Below are 22,616 nucleotides of genomic sequence, written 5' to 3' on the forward strand. Positions count from 1 at the left end.
ATTTCTCAAAAAAACACAGTGAACACTTCAAATTTCTCAAAACTTCATGCTTCTGTTATAAGACCCCACAGTAGGGCTTTGTACATTCCAACAGACAACATCTTTCAGTAACAAAGTCATTCCAAAAAGAGTTGAACGCACCACAAGGTTCAAATACCACACGTCAATGTTTTCAGGCCTCACGTTGATGCAAACGCAGCCATGTCATTAAACATAGCAAATCTGCATTTTCTAGGCAAGCAGGAAGCTGTCATGTCAACGGCAGATGCCATTTGCTTTTCATCTTTTTTTTCTAACTAGGCCTGATTTCCATATAAAACTTTAGGTTCATCTCATCGAATCGGCTTCCCTCCACTTTTTCTTCTCAATCCTCTCCTCCAACCTGTCACCGCCGGTCCAAGGAAGAATGATGGAAGTGACAGCCGAGAGGCAAATGATACCCTTATGACAGGGAGAGACTTCCAGTTAAATGTTCTCTTCTCCTCCCCAGAATCATTTCTCTGTTAATCTTTACCAACTCTCATCCAAAGCATACTCGAGGAAGAAGCTGATAACTTTTCAAAATTATGCCTCCTTCTTTCTTCAAGGAAACAAAAGTTCCTGTAAGGGGAAAAGTAATGATGGAAAGATGTGTTTTTTTGTAAATATTATTTTTAACGTGTTGGATTAAAGCCAGCATTGCATTGAATGGGAGCCTGCCCAGAGAACTTTCCATATCTGGCCTGTATTTATTTTGATTGCCAAATAGTTGTGACAGAAACACTAACACCTTGACTGTTTGCCTCAGCTGCTTCCACATTCGTTTAATTCCACACAATAGCCATAATTAAATGAATAAATAAATCAAAGACTGAGACAACCCTATTACCATATTTTCTGATTCAGAATTCTGCATCTACGTAATATACGACGCATATATGACTTTCCTGTAATTATTCCTGAATGTTTTTCAAATGATACATGAATATCTATTGAAATATTCCATTAAATAAATGTAGCATACGCTCACAAATGCATGCACGCATTTCTCCCTCTTCTTCCACATTCCTTATTTCCTCCAACACATCACTTCTTCCAAAATCCATTGGCAGTACGTGCTGTGCAGGCATACGATAACTTCTGAGACATTTTCCAAGGGCAGTACAAGCGCTCAGACATCAGACAGCAGGCGCGTCAAGCCAAAGCTGATTCATTACACGTGTTGCATCTGCCTCCTGTTAAAAAGCCCAAAGCACTCTGGCTGTCTCTCCCGGTCTCCCTCTGTCACTTTCTGATTGCTTACCATCTTCTGAGTCTGAGCCCAGACCATCATCATTCCTTAAAAAAATAAAATAAAATAAAAATCCCTCCATCTGTCCTCTCTCCTTGACATGCATAATGCCTTCATTAAGTCTGAATTAGCCCTTGAATGAAGCGTTACGGTTTGAAATTGGACCATCTCTCAGGTTCATGCTGTATTATGGAATCCAAGATGTAGATTATTTGAAACATTTTGACGTACTGTCCACTAGATAATTGTACTCATTCTCATTTGATCACATGGAAAACAAATCATTCAAATGTGTATAATCTAGTGAAAATGTTTCAGGAAAGTTTTTTTTATTTCTATCCCAAAATGGCTTACCTTAACTAGAATCCCACAGTACATTTCAGCCAAAACCTAGTGGAATAATACAAATTTAAACCTATGTTGTTGCTGTTATTGTTCAAAACAAAAGTTGGCAGCCATGATGGATGCTCATCTTGCTTCTGCTTCTTCTTCTTTGATATCTTCATCGTCTTCGGTGCCAGGCGATATTTTCTTCTTATAGCCTTCATTGGCGCATTGTTTTGGGATTCATGGAAATAACGGCAAGAGACTGATGTTTGTAATTATTTGAATAACTCCTGTACTGCAACCTAGAGTCCTGTAATGCTTGTAAATGCACTTAGTAATTCACTTATGCAGTGACATGTGGATGTTTTTTTTATTTCTTCTTCAGAACAAACAGAGGAAATATTTGTTTTAAAACAGATTTACCTTTAAAGAGCCATGTCCTGTGTCGATTGAAGAGCACTGTATAAAGTTAGATTAGAAGTTTCAGAGTTCTTCATCCTGCATTTGCTCATTTCCTTCACCACAATCTCATCTTCAGTGTTTAATGGTGTTTGGGTGAATTATTGCAAGTTTCTAGGTGTGTATGTGTGAGGTTGTGTTCGTGGCCTTGTTAGAAGGGACTTTCTTGCAATGAGTGTGTCATTCTCAGCCGATAATTATTTCAGATTTCATTTGAGGATATTAAAAACGTCATAAAAATGTGTGAAGGTGACAAAGTTGTCAGGTGAAAGTGCAGTAGCAGTCACGAGTGTGAATGTTTCATTCCCAAAAATTACAGGCTGGTAAAAAGACCACATCCAAGTGTTAAAATCATTAACGATGCGAGATACGGAATGTCGCTGGTTGTGAAATGTGGTGAAACTGACTTCACGAGTGTCGTGCTATTTTTCCAAGCGCAGTTGAGTTGCTGATCTGAACATAAGGAGCAACTCAGTATGTAATCCAACTGTCAGGATTCGGAGTGTGGAAATGAAGCAGGGCGACCAAGTGCAGCTTGGACCAGGGTTTATTGACAGAACTCAACAGACAGAAAAAAAAAAAACCTGTCCAACAAGGGGCGGGAGGGAACGGGGAGGCAGCCGCACTTCACGCGCCGCCGAAGACCGACTGGGTGACGGCCGCTGGATCTGCGCCGCCGGAACTGGTGACGGCCGCAGCATCCGCGCCGTCGGAACTGGGTCGGGGGTGCGTCTTGCGCTGCTGAAAGCAGAGTGGGTGACGGCCGCTGGATCCGCGCCGCCGGAACTCTGTCCAGAGAACCTGCACCAGATGTTGCAGCAAAAGAAGGTGGTTTGGTTGGTCGAGGAAGGCAGAAGAAAGCTCTGGTACCTTTTACTGAAGAAGCTGCTCTGGAGATGTCAGCTGGATTTCGCCAGGTGAAGATTGGAGAAAGAGGTGGGCGTAGAAGAGATTTCCATGATGGCGGCATTAACACCAGGCTGACGATGGAGCATGTCAAAACGTCAAAGTCTGGATCAAGTGGCTCGGCTATTCAGTTGTCGGCCAATTTCTTTCGCATCGTGTCCCGTCCTCAATGGGTTCTGTACCAATACCATGTGGACTTCAATCCGCCAATGGAGGCCCGTCGCCTTAGAACAGCCCTCCTATTCCAGCATGAGCAAGTCCTGGGCTCTGCTCACTGCTTTGATGGAGCAGTCCTGTTTCTGCCTCAAAGACTTGATGACAAGGTCACTGCGCTGCATAGCAGAACAAGAAATGGAGAGGATGTGCAAATAACGGTCACTCTGACTAATGAACTACCTCCAACATCACCAGTGTGCCTGCAGTTGTAAAACATTTTTAGAAGGATTTTGAGAATCCTTGGCATGCAACAGATTGGACGCAATTATTACAACCCCAAAGATCCACTCAACATCTCGCAGCACAGACTGACTATATGGCCAGGCTATACCACAGCCATCTTGCAGTACGAGTCGTCCGTCATGCTGTGCACCGACGTGAGTCACAAGGTGCTGCGTAGTGAGACTGTGCTCAACTTTATGGAGAACCTGAGGCAGAAGTGTGGATCACATAACTTCAGTGATATCTGTGCCAAGGAGCTTGTTGGACTTATTCTCACAAAATACAACAAAACCTACAGGATTGACGATATTGCTTGGGATCAAACGCCCTTCAACATATTCAAGAGAGGGGACCCAGACACCTCCTTCAAGGACTACTACAAAAATCAATACGGCCTGGAAATCACTGACTGCAATCAAGTTCTCTTGGTCAGCCACGTGAAGAGAGTTGCTCCAGGTCAAACTCCTGCTGGACCAGCTTTGCTTATCCCAGAACTGTGCTACTTTACAGGCCTCACTTTTAGCTCAGTGGCCTAGTGGTAGAGTGTCCGCCCTGAGACTGGAAGGTTGTGGGTTCAAACCCCGGCCGGGTCATACCAAAGACTATAAAAATGGGACCCATTGCCTCCCTGCTTGGCACTCAGCATTAAGGGTTGGAATTGGGGGGTTAGATCACCAAATGATTCCCGAGCGCGGCACCGCTGCTGCTCACTGCTCCCCTCTCCCCCAGGGGATGGATCAAAATCACACGGGGATGGTTTAAATGCAGAGGACAAATTTCACCACACCCAGATGTGTGTGACAATCATTGGGACTTTAACTTAAAACTTTAACTCACTGACAAGATGCGAGCAGACTACACCATCATGAAGGATCTCAATGCGCACACCAAACTGGGACCAGAACAGAGAGCAGGACGCCTTCTCGGATTTTCTTCCACCTTGAACAACGATACTGAAACATTGGGAGAGTTGACCAAGTGGGGACTAAACTTTGACAAGCAGCTCCTGAAACTGACTGGCAGAGTCCTCCCACCAGAGAGGCTTTTCCAGCAATCAAGATCGTATGGTTACCCTGCAGCATAATGTCAGAGCTGAGATACAGATGGTGGTGGTGATCCTCAGCAGCAACAGGAAGGACAAATACGACTGCATTAAGAAATATCTCTGTGTGGATTGCCCCACTCCCAGCCAATGTGTTGTGGCCCGCACCATCAGCCGACCTCAAGCCCTCATGACAATTGCGACCAAGATTGTGTTGCAGATGGCCTGCAAGATTGGAGGAGAGCTTTGGAGTGTGGAAATACATCTGAAGCAACTGATGGTTGTGGGTGTGGATTGCTACCACGATATTGCTGCTGGGAAAAGGTCCATCGGTGCTCTGGTGGCGAGCCTCAATCGGAACATGAACAGATTTTAACTTTAACTTTAGATGGTACTCGAAAGTCAAACTGCAAAGCAGAGGTCAAGAAATTATGGATGGACTGAAGATGGCCTTTGCTGGTGCACTCAAAGACTACTACAAATTCGATAAATGCTTTCCATCCCGCATCATTGTGTACCGTGCTGGAGTGGGGGACGGCCAGCTGCACACAACAACAGACACGCAATGATCCGACAGGGAGTCACACACAGACAGGACTTAAATACAAGACAGGTAACAAGAGGCAGGTGAGAATGATCACACTAATCATGAGCACACAGGAGGGGAGGGGCGAGCACAGACAGAAACCACGGACATGAGCACACAGGAGGGGCGAGTCGTGACACCAATATCAATATGTCTCTACAAAGTTCCTGTTGTCTACAGTATTTGATATGGTATTAATCAGAATTGTTTTTATGAGCCACACATTCAAGATAAAAATGATTACTTCCCAAGACTTTTAATATCATTGAATGCAGTTTGCTATGTGTGTGCAGGGTTAGAAGGTAATTTTCAACATGATCAGATTCAGAACTTACATTTGACTGTACTTTGCATTTTACTTAGAAAACCAATTTGAACATGTTCTGATGAACATGTTAAATCCGTCCAGGTTCCGATTGTGGTTGTACAGTGCCTTGTGATCTTATCAAATTTTTCTCCCAAGTATCTCGAGACAAATGGATAGACATCTTGATTGAACTATTTCAAACCTTTATGATTGAATTTAATGGCTTAGGGAATAATAAACGTCTCATTCGGATCAAGCTTTGAGAGTCAATACAACCATTATTGCACAATATAGGATGTCAGTATGTGTCGAACCAGATGATCTGTACCACAGACAGACGCTCATGAACTGATAAGTGTTTGATGCCCTCCTTTTTTCTTTCTGAGTGATATGGTGTTGAGAGTCATAAATGAGTATTGTAAACCGGTTTGTCAGTGTGTGGTTTGGGCACTTTGTCATATAGAGACATTACAAATGTTTTATCAGTAATTTTATTAGAAATTACTGTTATTGAAGAAACAACCTGCTTAGCTAATTTCAAATGCATTTTTTATGGAAATATTTTTCTACTTTAAAGAGACTCAAAATATTAAACACATCGATCTACTGATGATGCATCATCAGAAGTGCCTTACTTAGATATTTTGACAAGTGTGCGGGAGAACTGGGATTTGAACCTTCAACATTTGGTGCGCGAGCACCACCAGCAAACAAAACGGGCCTTTTTAACATCAATTTATATCCCCCCAGTATAAGACAACTTATCATATCATTGGCCCAGCACATAACTTAAAAAATATATATATATATATACGTATATATATACGTATAATTTGATACATGTATTAAAAAGGTCCAATAAAGTACTTAATTTGACTATTCATAATTACACAGTATTGGTATTTATTTTCACATTTCTGCAGTTATTCATACCACATTTGTTTTTTGCATTTAGATTGGCCTCTTATCTCTGAAATTTCAGTAACAAATGACAAATGTTTTCAAATGTCCAACACAACCACCTGAGAATATTTTAATTAAAGATTTTAAATAAGGTTGCCATCCTTATATCAAACTTTGATGAAAACACAATTTTGAGATTAGTGTCAAACATTTCAAAACATTTATCTGTTTTGAAAAACTGGGATTTTGCAGAATGCATTAACACATGTAGAACAACATACAAGATTATAGATCTGTTGTATTAATTGTAACAAAAAAAGAGCAACACAGATAAAAAGCTTTAAAAATAAAAAACACTTAGCATTCTGACTGTGCAGTCCGGTGTATTATGTATCTCACATGTCTGCTGCTTCCTCCCGCATTTGATAAACATGCATGTTCAGTGAGGTTAATTTGCGTGTGCGTGTGTGTGCATGTGTTGAATTCTTAACACCATTTTTCTCACCCCTTACTTGTCTTGCTTCCTTACAACAGACATATGGCGGGGTTGATAGAGCGACCCACGGTCCGCAGGGAATGCTCCTTTGCTGCAGTTCGTCTGTTCTAAATGGCATCCCAGGGGACTTTAGGCTCTCATGGGGTCATTGCTGGCTGAGAATCAGACGGGGAAGGTGGTTTCATTTTATAGGTTGACTGCGTTGTTATAGTAATAGTCACCAGCCGACCCAGTCAGACTTTCAAAGTGCATGATTTGACCGGCCTAATCCACCACCTCTTCTGTTGTGAACCTCACTTGGACTCACTTTACTGTTGTCGCATTTGGGTGTTGTTGCCTGATTGCAATTTACTACAATCTCTCATGTCTCATATTTGTGAATCATCTTACAAATGTATTGTTGCTCTGGGTTCACAAAGGAAGAGCGTTAGAGAAGCATTTTAGGCATTGTATAATATGTGTATCATTTTTTACGTGGACATTTATTATAAGGCGAGCTCTATGAATAATGCATGGTTAAAAGGCGTAATGGATGCACTGGGACTCGTCAAAATAAAAGCAAAAATCCATTTGCTCTCCCTGTAGTAAATCCACTAGCTTGTCCTTGGGCTAATTTCCAACTTGGGACTTGTGGGGGGAGTGAGTGCACGCCTTGATAGCGATTTCAAGCGATGGAGGTGTTAGTGGTGCTGTAAAGTGAAAAGGGGAGGGAGGGGGAAAGTGAAATGAGACATGGATGAGGAACAAAGCCAGGGATACCGCCTTCTCTTGATGCCTCCCCTTCTTCATCTCACTCTCTTTCTCTCTCCTTCCCACACTCCCGTCTGTCTCTCGCCATAACTCCTTCCCCCTGCCTCTGAGCAGCTGCCACTTCTGAGCCTGAAGAAAATGAAGGCAGATGAATCAATTTGGCCTGTGGCCCTAAAGTGCACTTGTCTGCACCCCGGCCCAGGCGGGAGGGGTGTGTGTGTGTGGGGGGGGATAATGAGCCAATAGATTGGGCCCAGCATCAAGGTGCCTCAGCCAGCCGCACCACCGGGACCCTTCGCACACACAAATCTGATGCCTCCCTGAGTAGTGGTAGCCGGCTGTCACTGGGTTAATGGGGGTGAGGGTCCATTGCGCAGGACACTTTTCAGAACAAATTAGAGGAAGTATCCATATCTGTTCTTCTCAGCCCATCCCCCTATCCGTACTTGTCCCTTGAATCTACAGCACCTTTGCGTTCAAACACCTGACGAGAGCATGCTAGAGTTGATCATGTGGGTGGGGAGAAAGCCCAAGATTAAAGGTAATGAAGACTGACACCGACACGAGGGTGAAGCACAACCTCCCTTACAACTGCTGACAAGTGATGGCTGACAAGGGAGAGACGAGAGAGTAAGAGGAGATGGAACTGGTAGGAAAAGCCCGGTTGGGGTAACAACTTCTTTCATCCCAGGGGAGGCAGATTCTGGAAGACTGTGTAGTCTTCAAGTGTCCCGTTAAACCTCCTGCAAGGTGAATGAGGTTGTATAAGAAAAGGGGTGGGACAACAAAGCACCCCCCGGCAGCCGTGAGCCTACTTGTAAGGCTTCAGAGTGATTTGCACTGCCAAGACACAGTGAAAGGGAACGGAACGTTTTCCAAGCCTAACGTGAAGTGACGTGGACCTCCAGTGCCTCTGTCATTGCCTTGACAAGACCTTTGTAATCAGGGGGGAATTGTGACTTCACCCAGTATAAATGAGCAGACAAAGTCAGCACCACTCAACTTGGGGGTGTGGTGGGGGATTAAGATGCTGGAGGGTCCTTTGAAGATAATTAAAGCGCACAGAGCAGCAGCCTCCAGAGAAAGACTGGAGGCATGTTCAATACCGAGACTAATGGTACTAATTTCTTGTACATTATTCATGTAAAACACAGGTTCTCACTTAGCTAGGTGTGTGTATGTGTGTGTGTGTGTGTGCGTGCGTGTGTGCGCGCATGCGGAATCTACACGCCAAATACATAAACTAATTATCTTGGCATCAACACATCCTGTAAATGTACCTAAATCAAGTTTAAAAAGCCCAACGCTCTTGGGCAAACAGGGTTTGATTTAGAAACACTGCACTACTTATACGACACATATTGGGGATCTACAAATGAATGTTTTTTTTAACCCTAACCCCTATTAAACAGCACCAACAGTGCAATCACAAATGCACTAGACTCTAGGAAACGGTACACCAACAATCAGGTCTGCTCTTATAACCTGACAGCTATGCCAAACAGCAAGGTTTTAGGAACAAAATGGATCATTGGCTTTTAAGCATTGTCTTAAGTCTCAAGGAAAGGCCCTTGCCTTTGACTATAACAATATCACCATTGCAACAAATCCCCTTCCCCTGTGAGCTCTTTTTTTACATGAATGATTTCAGTAAAGCGCATACCAACATACCACAGTAATCCATTTGGGATGTTACAGGGCATATTAAATACCTCACGAAACAGGGAATTTGTCCAAGACTTAATCACAGGCAGCCGGAGGTGCCAATCCTTTGTCAGAACTGGTGAATTTCTGTAACAATCAATTGCCCTCCTGTGTTCCGTTGAGCAATTGCTCAGGGAATGGTCCATGCAGTCTGCATGATTAACTTTGATGGCTAATTAGATGCTTTGCTCTGATCAATAGTCAGCTTGTTTGCTGACTGGCTGTTGTTGCTACTAGCCAAAGCGAAGATGGAAAATCTTTTTGCACCTTTTGGAAATTGCCAGCAGCACTGATGTTGGGTCAGCAAGATAATCCACTGCTCTATGTAATGCTGTTGTGACTTTGTCACTCTGGGCTCTATTTTTTGTGACTAGTTCAAATCTAGTGCCCAACGTGGCCTGATTCACAGAGGAAGATCTGTGTTTGTAATTTTACAAATGTGCAGAAGGCAACATATTTAGAAAAGGGTGGTTTGCGCTGTTGGTGGTGTGATCACAGGTGACTCTATATGCTGCCAATCAAAGCATGAAGACATCTCTGTGACGAAAAGACCACAGTGATCTGTGTGTGATCGGTGACAAGACAACGCAAGTAGGAGTTATCGCTATCATTGCGGTTGAGTGCCAAAAGAGAGAGAGATTGACCCGTACAACAAGCAGGTTGTTAACCAATTAAAGACTGCGGGAACTCTTAAGATATTTGCTAATGTCGAAAGTGTTGGTGTCTAAAGATGGTTTTTTTGTGCCTTTTCCAGAGTGTGTCAATGAGAGTGGCAATTAATGTGTAGCATTCATTTGGTACCGATGGACGGTGCTAATTTTCGCATGAACTGGCACTAAATTGGCCCAGCACATAATAATATTTGTACATATTTATTATTCCTAAAAAAATGTATAGCGTATTGATAATCACTTCCAAGTTTTCCCCAGTCAACAATTATGCTTTTCAGACTTTTTTTTCTCCAATTGTCATTCTCATCTCTTAAATATAGAGGTGTAGTCACATCAGAATGACAGCTACAATTGCTTTCAGCACAAGCAGACATGGCCAGTGTGTTGTGGGTGTTAAACATGACACTCTGATCCCGGGTGCCGGTGTTATGCCTCTCTTACACCTCTCATGCTATGTCAGAAGCTGGGAAACCCCTCATCCTCGATGAGTCCCGTGTATAAAGGACAAAGAGGTGGGAAAATCCTGGCATAGAAGGTATGCAAGATGCTAGTCTTGCCTCTGATTTGCTTTTTCTCTGCCTTTCACATTTCAAACCCATCATGTCATTCCTGACCTCGAAGCACTCTTCACGCCCTATGGCCAATCGCCATGCTTGCCCAGCAGCAGTAATGTAATTAAAAGGGAATCACATCTACTTGGCATGTGAGCTTGTGGGCACAAGGGTAGATAAACACTCTCTCTCAGCTGCTTTCCCCACCTGCCAGGTGGCAGCGTTCAGGACCTGTCAGATTAGCTGATGACCCTTTTAATTCTATCCCAGCCGGGGGCCATAATTGATATTTACTGGGAAAGGTTAATTGTAGCAGTGATCTGCTTAAATTACAGTGGAGATCAGGAGACCAAGGCCAGTCGGAGAGCATGTCACCACGGGAGGTGCTCCATGTAAATAGCTAGTTGAATCAAATACACCCCGCAGCCATTGCCACTTTAACTCCAAGGTGGCAATGTAGCACGGGAAACTGTGATTGGCTGGTGCTGTAGTGGCCCAGACACTTATGTGCTTAGCTTGCCAACCTTCCATCTGGTTGGAAATTTGGATTCATGCCAGCTGTGGGTCTAAATAGTCTGTAATAAAACAAGCCATCCACAATAGTGTTTGGGTTACCATCATATGGGTGGCTAAACACTGCTATTTCCATTTGTCCTCAAAAGTTAGAAAAGTAGATTTTAAACCAGACGTCTTTGCCATAGTATAAGCATAGGTGGGATTTGACTCACACAGCACTGGCAAAATTACTGGTTGCCTTTCATTAGAGAAAAAATATCCACAGTGGTCACCGAAATAACCAATGTTACTAGAATACAGTGTTCCCTCGATTATCACGAGGGTTAAGTTCCAAAAAATGCCCACAATAAGTGAAGTACACGATGTAGAGGTTGATTTTCTAATAATAAGAAGAAGAAGAAGAAAAAGGAGAAAAATAATTTTTAATTTTATACCTGGGGGGGATTTACGCCTCTATTACGACATTACAACCCCCCTCCTACCTCCAAACTGTTTCCCTTCCTTTTAAGTCAATTTAACTCATAAAATGCTAAATGAAGAATAAATAACGAGCTGCAAGCTGTGAGAGGAGCGTACTCTGCCCCCAGGCAGCGGACGAGTACGACGGAGCGTGGGCTTACTACTGTTAAGGTTTTTTAAGTTACGAGCCCCCTCCCACCCTCAAACGGTTCTCTTCCCATCGACTACGACGTTTACATGCAGTCAATATGCAGTCTCTAACTTCAAAAGCAGCATTAAAACTAAAGCATTCTAAAAAGAAGTGTGTAATGTCAAAAGGTTTGGTCGCCACAGGTCATTATTGCTCCAATAGGATCCTAGAAATAAGTACAGTACACAGAAAAAAACATACTGGGAAAGAAATGGAGGACTACACCATTTCAACAAGTTTGTGTTGTTTTAACGATAGCCCATAAATAGACATTTGATGCCATTGCATTGTTGCCCACTGTATACTGCGCTTCATTGTCGGGAGGAAAGACATTTTAATTAAATTGTTGTTTTCCCTTGTGTCCTCCAGATCAAACCAATATTGCTCTGTCCAGTCAAATTTTGTAAGGATGAAACAGTGCCAGACTTCAGCCTACCTCAAAGGAGCTGCACCAAGGAGCAGCTGAATGAGGTGAGACACTTCCAAGGCCTTTCTGTTGTTTTCCTCATTTTCCAGAGGGAAACAATAGTCATTTTATAGGAATAGGCCCAAGGAAGCAAACAAAGCAAACCAATGGTGAACTCAGACAACAGATTCTCTAGTGTCCCACGTTTTAATTTCAACTTTTATCTCCTAAAATATATATTTGGGAAATCACAATTTAACTGGATGACCACAAAAAGTTATTAAGCTTGTCACACAGCATCTGGTTCATCTGGCATTATTTCAACCATGGCACAGTTAAATATATTGTAGACATGACCTAACAGGGTTTGCGTGGCCTGACCTTGGCATGGAATGAGTTAAAGAAACTGTTCCAATTATCACTGTGACAGAATTCATATGCCAGCTCATTTAGAGGATGAGTAGGTGGCAAAGGAAAATTGAGGCCATGCACTGACTGGTTCAACGTCAGGCTTGAAATAATGCAATTTAGGTACTGGGAAAGTAATGAGAATTTATGCAAAATCCAGAGCAGCGTTTTAAATGAATGTAGAAATATGCATCCCAACAAATGCCAGTCAAGAAGCACCCCAGTAGCCCCAAACGAAACTCAATCAGAGTGTTCATTTATCTGTCAAAAGCAGGAAGCGAGAAAGCAAATTCAGGCTTCCTTCTCCAGCGCTGGTGAATTGATGGAAGGAAAAAAGGTTTAATGAACTTGTTAAATACACTGTTTTAAGCTATTCAGTGTTCCAATTGAAAATCCAGCCCTATTAAAATCCCTAATCTGTCACTTCCTCATAGTCATTGTTTCTACGTCTTGCAGCGTCTGTCTCGAGACTGACTCTCTCTCTCTCGCTCTCTCGCTTGCTCTCTCTCTCACTCTCTTTTGTATGGTATAAAAGGATGTCTCTTAATGAAAAACTCAGACGGAAGAGCAGAGCTTGTCAGATAAAAACACGACGTTGGTTGACAGCTCTGACAGGGATCTATGACAAGCTCTGAGAAGGAGGGGCAAGAATGAGTGACGGTAGAAGCAACGATGGTGGGGGCAGCGGAGGAGGGGAAGACTGGAAATTGCACGCTGCAGTTGCTGACACCGTTAGATGTGGAATATCTCTCTAATACGCTGCCAAATAGATGGCGCACAGACGCCGGTGTTGTCACCATGCCATCCACATCTATCCATGTCCAACCATCTGGCTCTCTTGGTATTTCTCAAGTCTGTCCCTCCATGTCGGAGCTGGAGATTGTATTCTATTCAGCCAAGGTCATGAATCACAAACCTTGTGTCTTTCCTTAATTTTTTTCAGCCACCTAAAATCACTGGTACTGAACCAAGAACACAAATTTGTATAACACATGCTCAATCAGATCAAAGTCTCAGCAGCTTTAAGAGCTTCTAGCGAATAACGCCACGTCGACGACAACTGAAATGGATTTCTCTTGTCACGTCGCCCAAAAAAAACAAACTAGACAAATGTGACGTGAATGTTGTCGCCTGTCTGCGTTTAAAAACAGTCATGCATCAATTTGGGAGCTGAGAAATGCCAGGGATGCTGTTTGTTCATCGCCATGGTTGGCTCTTTATCTGTTTATTTTGACGAGGTAATTGTGCTTGCGGTAGAGTGCGGTGCCCCAGCACTAAGCCACATATGGATTAGGGAAATATGGGGGGTTGGGAGGTTATTATGCTGAGGGCTATGCTGCTGTTATGGTCTTAACAAACTCCTGTTTCCAAATACACCCATCCACCTGACTTGAATAATTTCCACCGATGACATCACTTTCCTAGTTATTTCACTGGCACCTATGATGGCTCCACCGTTAAAATTCTCTGTAACAATAGGAACAATAATATAGGATGGGAAAATGTTAACACCACCCACTCTTCTCTCCACTATTTTATTCTTTATGCATTCTGTTTTTGTTTTACTCTTGGTGGAGGAGGGTGCATGGAAATGTGGAGAGGATTAGGGGGCGGATTTAGCAACATTTCTCTTCTCCCGAGCTCTTAGTTAACCCTTCCATGGCGCCAGCATCCGCCCTGTCTCTCTTTCTATCAACGGACATCGATGGATTCTCTCGCTCTCTCACACGCATACACACACACACACACACACGTCCCGTCACCCTCCCCCAAATTCTCACTCTCTGGGGCGGGTTCTTAAATCCTTTTGAAGTCCTAAGCACTGCAGAAATCCATTGAGAGCCATGTATAATGGCTTTTAAGAGAGAGTGTTTAGCTATATGCCGACCCTATGGCTTATGAACCGCTGGCATTTTAATGGATCCCCCTGCTCCCACCCCTCTTCTTTCTCCCTTCCCCAGTACTAAATCCAATGGATTGTCCCTCATTATCATTTAAATAAGCCTCTCTTTTTACCCAGGATGCGCCATGTTGAATGAAGTCTACATAGTTCAGCTAATTCCAAATGGCCTTGGCCCCCCATCACCTAAGGCTTATGTCCTAAACACACATGTACGTATATGCAGGCTTACTTACACAGATGTACGCAGCCTGTTTAAACTTGGCATATGAACACAGACACACCACAGATCTAATTTTTGCCAGAAAATGCTTCTGTTTTTGTGCACATAATCTACCCCGGGTCTCGTTCGTCATCCCTTCCTCTTCTCCCCCTTCCCGGTTTGATAGTGAAGGGATCAGAGAGTTTGAGATGGACATGGAATAGCCTTTTGAATCCCGCAGAGCCTGCTTTCCGGTTCACGGCGGGACTTCTCCCTAATCATCACCACAGGAGCTGTCCTGGAAATCAGGGGCGCACACAGGCGTTGATGAGTGCTGAAGGCTAGAACAGGTGTGGAAGAATGGATGAGGGGCACCAGGAAAGGAAACAGTCCTGGTGAAGGTATGGGGGAGGTTGTTTGGATTGAAAGTAGACCCATGGATAAAATTGCTCGAGCAGAAAAGTTCCCTCCAGAGGCCAGGGGGACAAATTGCCTATCTAGACAGAAGAATAAAAGCAGAGAAAAGTGGAAGTAGAGGGAGGGATTCCAAGATTGCTGCTCCTGCTGGGTAAAGGCGGACTGTGCAAGAGAACAGAACAATATCCAGGCTTTTCGGTATACATGCTATTCTTGCTTGGCATTTAGATAGCAAATCGCAGGATGGGGATTAATGTATCCTTGCAATGTTTAGCTCTGATTATAGTTATTACTATATATTTTCTACTTCTTTGTTCCCCTTCTTGTTGGGTGTTTGTGGGGAGAGCCCTCCAATGAATGTTCAATTAAAGTAAAAATGCCTTTGGAACACGAATCTTCTTTGGCTATTATTGTGTTTTATTTAGGTTTGCCTTGTGGAATATATTTCTTTGTCACTGCTGATGGCATAGTAATGCTAGGGGAAGATACAACATTGTTCTCCCAAATACTTGTTAAAATTCAATATTTGCCTCTGGGTTAGACTGTGATATGACCTGTTTTCCTCACAAAAATCTGATGTCCACTGGATTACCCCCCTCCAAAAACATATTTTGACAATGACGTTATCAAATAAATTTTGGTTCCCTCACCCCCCTTGGTGAATTTATATAATCCTGATTCCAGCCAAGCTTTGAATTTTTTTTCCCAGCATTCCCTTCCACAGAAATTATATACTGTAAATACACTCTTGTAAAATTTTCCTTAAACTTAATCCTTTTTGTCATTTTAAACATCGTATAATGGAACCTCAACCTGCATGATGTGACAGGTGCATGTTTGTCTTTTCCCATGTAGAGTTGTACATACGGTAGACAAAGGGACCTTAGCAAAATATTTGTGGCTTGGAATTTTATACTTTACCTCTGGTCACCGTGCGTTGGTAATGATCAGCACGGTCGACTCTCAGTTTGCCTTCCGCCTCACTGCTTCAATGTCATACAGAAAACAATGTGAAAATGACTCACACTCATGTCTATTCTATTTTTGAAATGTCCTTGAAAAGTGGTCGCCAGAGGGGTCAGAAAAGTCCCAAAATATAGTGGTGGCAACTGTGGCTCTGCTTTTATTAACAACCACATCTTTGTTCGCAGCCATGTTGTTAGTGTAAGCAGTGAACAAAAAGAATTGAAAAAAAAATAATACAATGGGAAAAAGAACCCTGATACAATCATCCATCCATCTATCCATTTTCCGTATCGCTTGTCCCCAAGGGGGTCACGGGCGTGCTGGGATCGGGCAGGACACCCTGAGCCGGTCGCTAGCACACAGAGACAAACAATCATTCACACTCACACCGACGAGCAATTTGAAGTGCTCAATCAGCCTACCATGCATGTTTTTGGAATGTGGGAGGAAACCAGAGTACGCGGAGCAAACCCACGCAGGCACGGGGAGAACGAGGCTGGAATCGAACCCGCAACCGTTGAACTGTGGGGCGGACGTGCTTAACCAATGCTACTCTGTGCCGCCCTGGTCAATTGCCTAATTATACTACAGGGTTTTAATTATTTTACCGCCCTGGTCAGTTGCCTAATTATACTACAGGGTTTGAATTATTTTCCTTTTTCGTTCCTGCATGGTAACACATATACAAGTCCAAACAATTTTGTATTGCTAATTTAAATAAATATTTAAAGTTTCACAAATTTCGCCTGCAAAACATACCAACATCTATGAGCTGAATATAACTCATAGCTTAGCGCCATTGTGGAGGCCAGAACTTAGGGTAGCAGTCTGCTGCCACGGCATACATGGCGGGCTGGGTAAAAGGTTAACGTGAATATTGATATTAAAGCGGCGCTGCTTCATCATGTCTGTGTCAGGGAGTGAAATGCTCCTTAAAGGTCATTCTTGTTCTCTTCTCTCTCCCTACAGAGTTCCACTCACTCGCTGTCAGGCCGCGACTACTCGGTAAGTGACATTTTCATGCTTCATAGCTTTATGGCGGAATTACAATCTTCAACGACCCGCTTTATGGCCCCAGCGCTCCACATTTTAATTATATTAAATAGTGTAATGGAGAAATCATGATATTAGAAACATTAATTTTGTCTGACTGATTATATCGTAGCAAGGTGTCCTGCAATACCTTGGCAAAAAGAGTGTGGTTTCATTAGCATCTCTCTTGGCTCCTTCCACGTTTTAATTTTGCATTCAGTTTATTTTTACTTTGAATTCATAATTCCCTTGCATATAGCACAACATTGTAACATCAGTATGAAACTAGTGTGCAGAGATTGAGGTTAGTTATGTTTTTCATCAAGAAGAAAACAACAGCCACTAAACCTTCAGCTAATTCTTTCACAGGAGTCACACTAACAATTTGTTAGCAGGCTATTTTTATCCCGTTGAAACATCAGTTGTGTCGCCCCTTTGAGTTTTGGGACCGCACATTTGTGCTCTCATTTCGGTGATGTGTGTTGTCTCCTGGTAACAGAGACAGCAGTTGTCCTTTCTGTCCTTTGCGTAAAAATGAGCTCATAAGAGGAATATTCTTTAAAGCGTGCTACTTTTAGCTGATGAGTGACATATGGCGATTCATTTTGCAAACTGAAAGCAGCCATCCAAACAAACAAAACAACTACAATGGTTGACATGGTTTGTCATTGTTGATCGGCCTCAAAGGACTTCTATTAAAGCCCCTAACAAAATGTAACTTCAAAAGACATTGATCACCATGCATTTTTTGAAATGTTGTTTTAATAGAGCATGTCACATTTCCCCGGCGGTTCACAGATGAAAACAACTATGTCCTTCCAAAAAAGCACGTGGAGGCCTTTGGCTCAAGCTGTCAGTTTGAGTCGGCATAGAGCGAGGCTTTCTCTTCATTTGAAAGGAGGAGGGGGGTCGGATATGGATGTGGCGAAGGCTCGGTGGGTGGTGATTTGAAGGCGGCATTGTGCAAGCAAAAGATAGACCGGTAAGGAGGGCAGGAAGTCTCATGTTGTCTGTCTCCACTTTCTGGCTTTCCGACATTGCTATCTGCAGTGTTTGTAGCCTCCGGGCATCTCCTGGGTACTGAGCTCTGACTCTCAATCTGCTCAGCTGCCGAGCCCACTTGATTTCTGCCGGCATCTTATCTGTAAGTGCTTCGGGCCTTACAGAATGATGGTTTCAAAAAGGGGGGGCAGAGGTTGTGGGGTCGGGGTGCTCCAGGGAGATTCCAGGCAAGGCTGAGTGGGTATGGGAGGAGGAGAAGGTCTTGGAGAAGGCCAGCGGCTGGACTGAATGTTATGACTGGAGGAAAATGGAGAGAGAGAGGCTATGCATGTGGGTGGAGGGCTATGTTTGAGATGGAAGGGTAGTGTAGGAAGGTCAGCCCAGCTAGTACAGTGGGGGGGAGGCAACCATTGCGACAGAAAAGACGGTTGAGCGCTGCCGCCTTTTGGCGTTTACTGCTCTGACTTTCTACAAATTTTCAAGCTTGTTTGGCAAGTTTTTAAATAGTTAACTACCAGTGAAAAATGGGGTATCATAATGTTTACGCTGTAATAATAATAATAATAATAACAACAATAATAGTAATACTAATATAATAATAATAATAATGCATCAGATTTGTGGACACTCAAATATGCTTTACAATGGATACATTATTCATGCGCTCACACATTCACACTCTGGTGGTGGTAAATGACGTAAATTCCCTGGGGCAGGCCGACAGAGGCATGACTGCCAGTGTTCACCTCGGCCCCTCCGACCACCACCAAACAGGAATATACCAATGTGAGTGGCACTATAGCCAACGTGTGTGGTGTCTTACCCAAAGATACAGTGACCCATGATTCGGACAGAGCAGGGATTCGAACAGACGACCCTCCGGTTACTAAACGCCCCGCTCTACAGCCTGAGCCAGGACCTCCACTCATGTTTTAATATTTTCTCAGGCTCCTTGCCAAGTTCAAAGCTTCCTTGAAAAAAATCTATTTAAATTGATTAAAATCAAGGATTGCAGACAACCCAAGTACAAGTACGAAACCCAATACCAATGAAGTTGGGAAGTTGTGTGTAATGTAAGTAAAAGGGAAGGTTTTGCAAATATTTCCAACCTATATTCAATTGAATACACTACAAAGACAAGGTATTTAATGCTTAAACTAATGGACATTGTTGTTTACTTTATTAATTTATCTAGCAAATGTTTGCTCTTTTTTATTTTGTTGTGCTTCTAAGTAATCAACTGACAGCTAATCAAGCTCCCAAGTGCTATTGACTCGTTTATCTGCTCATTGATATGAAGCACCAGTGGCCAAACCCAAACTGCGGCATGTTTTCTTTTCTGGACCTGGATTTGACATTTCTTAAGAAGCACAAGAGACACCTTTTTTTTTTTTTTTTAAATGGCATCGTATAATTAATCATGGAAAGCGTGGGACTCGATTAAATGGTATTGTGTTGATATTCTACATTGATATTCTGGCTGTTTATTGGTAACAACTGTTTTTGAAGCTGATGCATTTTAAAAGTAGAAAGAGCTTCTAATTACATACTTGTGTTGTAATGTCATGTCGAAATGGTCGCGACGGCTATTTGTACCCACTCAAAATACATTCACACGAAAGCAACAGCACAAATCTCAGTCAAATTGTTGATTTTATCCCTCCAATATGTCTGCAATATTGCAAGCAATAAAATCCGGCGATTGATTGTAAAAGAAAGAAAGTAATGACTCTGAGTCAGAGTTTGACCATGCAATTTGGACCACACTTTCTGAGAATCACCCATTTATATTGAATACACATGCTTGTATAATTTAATGCCTAGCAGATTGCACGCAACAATCAGTGCTTCTTTCCCCCAAACAAGTTGTAGAGCAAGTTGTGAGAAAGACCTAGATACAGAATTAAGCTGCACATACTTGTATAATTTAATACCTAGCAGATTGCACGCATCAATCAGTGCTTCTTTCCCCCAAACAAGTTGTGGAGCAAGTTGTGAGAAAGACCTAGGTACAGAATTGAGCTCATACATGTTGCCGAGTCATCCTTATCCTGACCTTTCATCTCTGTCTCAGGTTTGATTGCTAATAGCGGGTCTGTTAAGTCTAGCAGCGATATGTCACAGTGGGACTGACCTCCTATCGCGCACCGTGTGAAGGGCTGGATATGGAATTGTTTATCAGGGCGACTCTATCCTGTCTGCTTTGCGCAGGCTTCATTACAGTGTCTGCCATTTTGGGGAGACAATATATGTGCCTTGTTTCCTGCGCTGCTACGTGCTTGTTGTTTCAGAGCGGATGGGTCTGGACTCAAGCGATTTATCACTCTCTCAGGGGCTTTTTGATAAAGAATCCAGCACCCTCCTCTGTGTCTGCGAGATAGGAGTTACACGAAGCAGGGAAATTGTCAGAAAATCTCACTCCAAGGATCTGCCCATTCTCTCACTGCCGCTGGGCTGGATATATACTACAGAGGAGGAAACAGTTAAGCTCGGCAAAAAAACAACAACACCCCCCCGTTTCCTTTCGGATTCATTGAGTTAGTTTACCACCTCCTTTCTTTTTACCTCCCAAGGCCAAACTATGGTTTATGTTTTCATGCACAATGAAAGCGTCAATCTTTGTCTATGCAATATAATCTCACTTGAATGTTTTTGCAAGCTTTATCTTTTGCAGACATGGATTTAAACCTCAGCTATGCAGTTTAGTTGAGTAAAGCTTACCCGCAGCTTCACTTCCACTGCTTGGGGTGTCATAATCACATTTAATGCTCAATGAGTCCAACAGTTTTGGAGGTGTGTATGTGTGTGTCTGTGCCTTTTTTAGAAGTTGAAATTCACTTTGCTGTTTCAGGGATGATGTATTTTACAAATTATGCTGTAAATCAAATTTGGCTGTTATTAGCTAGAATTCAATTCATATTCACTGGATTAGTTGTTAAACCCAGTAAGCGATAGATGAAAGAAAGGCTTCAAGGAACTGTCTTGCTGTATGGGAACTTTCTTAAACATTCTCTCTCGCTCTCTTTTTTTCTGTCTATAAATGCCCGTCTCTGTCACTGATTCCTTGTCAGTGAGAGAGGCGTGCAGGTGTCTCCACCATACCGGCTCTTCACATGGTGAAAATTAGTGCAGGGAACCAAGAGCCCAGCAGGAATGGGTCGGGGCCCTGACATCGTGCTGCTCTTGGGGTTGGGCACCGCCTGTCAGTGGCCTCTCTATCAGGGCTGTCTGCCATGAAAACCTATTTGTTTATCCCTGTGTGTGGTCTGGCTCCGGATTCTGGGCCCCGCTGCTCTCTACACATCACAAACCTGGGCTGTTGCCGTTAGCAACAGATAAAAATTGCTGTTAACCGCAACAGGGCCCACAACACATCAATCAGTGGGTCTGCAGATAAAGGCTTTGGGCTTCTGGGGCCCTGGCTGAATGGCTTGGCTGAAAATCCTTTTCCAGTGGCTGAGCACACACAGCTCTCTGGTAGTGGCGCTCTGCAGACATTCAGAGGTGTGGAGACAAGTGCGATTTTAAGTTATGCTGCTTGGGTTTTGACTTAATGGAGATGCATTAGAAAGGCACAAATGCAAAGGGCATTGGGACAGGTCATTTAAATAAAGTGTGACATTTTGAATTTGTGTCGAGTCGGCCTCTGGAAAATTCCCCAAGTTGTTCAAAACGAACTCTTAATGCCTTTGCCAATTGCTGTTTCTCTTAAGGCTGCTCATGAGTTGGTACATTCAGTTCTACATGACCTCTTTGTTAGCGCTGATTTGAGATCAACAAGATGAAAATGATTAGCAGCCATTCTTCCAAAGGAACTATTGACATTCATGCAAAAATATATTTTTTTGCTAAAGGTGCCTTTGGTATTTCATTTTCTAATCTAGTTTTATTACTTATGAAGTAAATGTATGGTGGTGGCTTTGGACCTTGTTAATGGAAAAGAACAATACTAATCTTTCATTCTATTAAATCCAGTTAATGTATTTCAGCATATACCCATGTTGAAGTTCATCCAAATGAAACACGGGCTCTCATGGGTGAAAGCATTAGTTCTACCCCCTAAGCTAGTCCTTGAATATCATCACTCTCAGTTTGTCCTGGATGCACTGTCCCCAAGCTCACATTTGGCCCACTTATCCCCAACCTCCCGAAAAAACATAATGTTGTAGGCCAACAATGCTCTAAGGATTGGTTTTGTTTAGGCTTTCTGCCCATTAAGTTTCACTGACACTGTAGACAAATAAAGTGGTAATTCCACTTTATCATATGTTACATATACCACAATCAAGCAGCAATTACATGCTTCTTCCATTTGTAAGCGGTCCCAATGCCGATGCGGATGTTTTAATGAGGGCTGTAATGAACGCTCAGGGTGTTTGGCAAGTCTCCGAGATTGCGGAGGCTTTTATGGCTCCCCATTATACGTACAATTTGCATCAGCAAATTACAATGCTCCATATCATTATCCTGCACCAAGGTTTGAACATAAATTAGAGCTCCAATTACAAACATCTATCTGGGAAAGGGGCACGCTACCATAGCAGCCCACCAGAGATAAGTTGAAGGGAGAGAAAGCCTCCTGCGGATTGCGAATAATCGTTCCATAGAGGTGGGATTGTCTCATATAGTGCACTGATGGGAACTTGGGGCTTACAAAAGGAAAATACTCTTTTGAGGAAAAAGAACATCTGTTTGTTCTGTTTTGACT

The 22,616-nt window shown here is 42.9% G+C and overlaps 1 protein-coding gene across 9 annotated transcripts in view; it reads left to right on the forward strand.

Annotated features, from left to right (window-relative positions):
• The window catches only part of fbrsl1 (fibrosin-like 1), a 223,067-nt gene that overhangs the window by 70,477 nt on the left and 129,974 nt on the right, over positions 1–22,616 (forward strand). For 8 of the 9 annotated variants that reach the window (XM_037257811.1, XM_037257806.1, XM_037257812.1 and 5 more), the window contains exons 3-4: positions 11,945–12,046; positions 16,844–16,879. In XM_037257811.1, coding sequence (XP_037113706.1) covers positions 11,945–12,046; positions 16,844–16,879 — 138 coding nt within the window. Of the gene's footprint in view, positions 1–124; positions 131–8,466; positions 8,472–9,918; positions 9,922–11,944; positions 12,047–16,843; positions 16,880–22,616 lie in introns of those variants that run through there. The other variant, XM_037257815.1, reaches the window with a different exon arrangement.

Source organism: Syngnathus acus, chromosome 9, assembly GCF_901709675.1.
Source record: "Syngnathus acus chromosome 9, fSynAcu1.2, whole genome shotgun sequence".
In the NCBI taxonomy this organism is placed as follows: domain Eukaryota; kingdom Metazoa; phylum Chordata; class Actinopteri; order Syngnathiformes; family Syngnathidae; genus Syngnathus; species Syngnathus acus.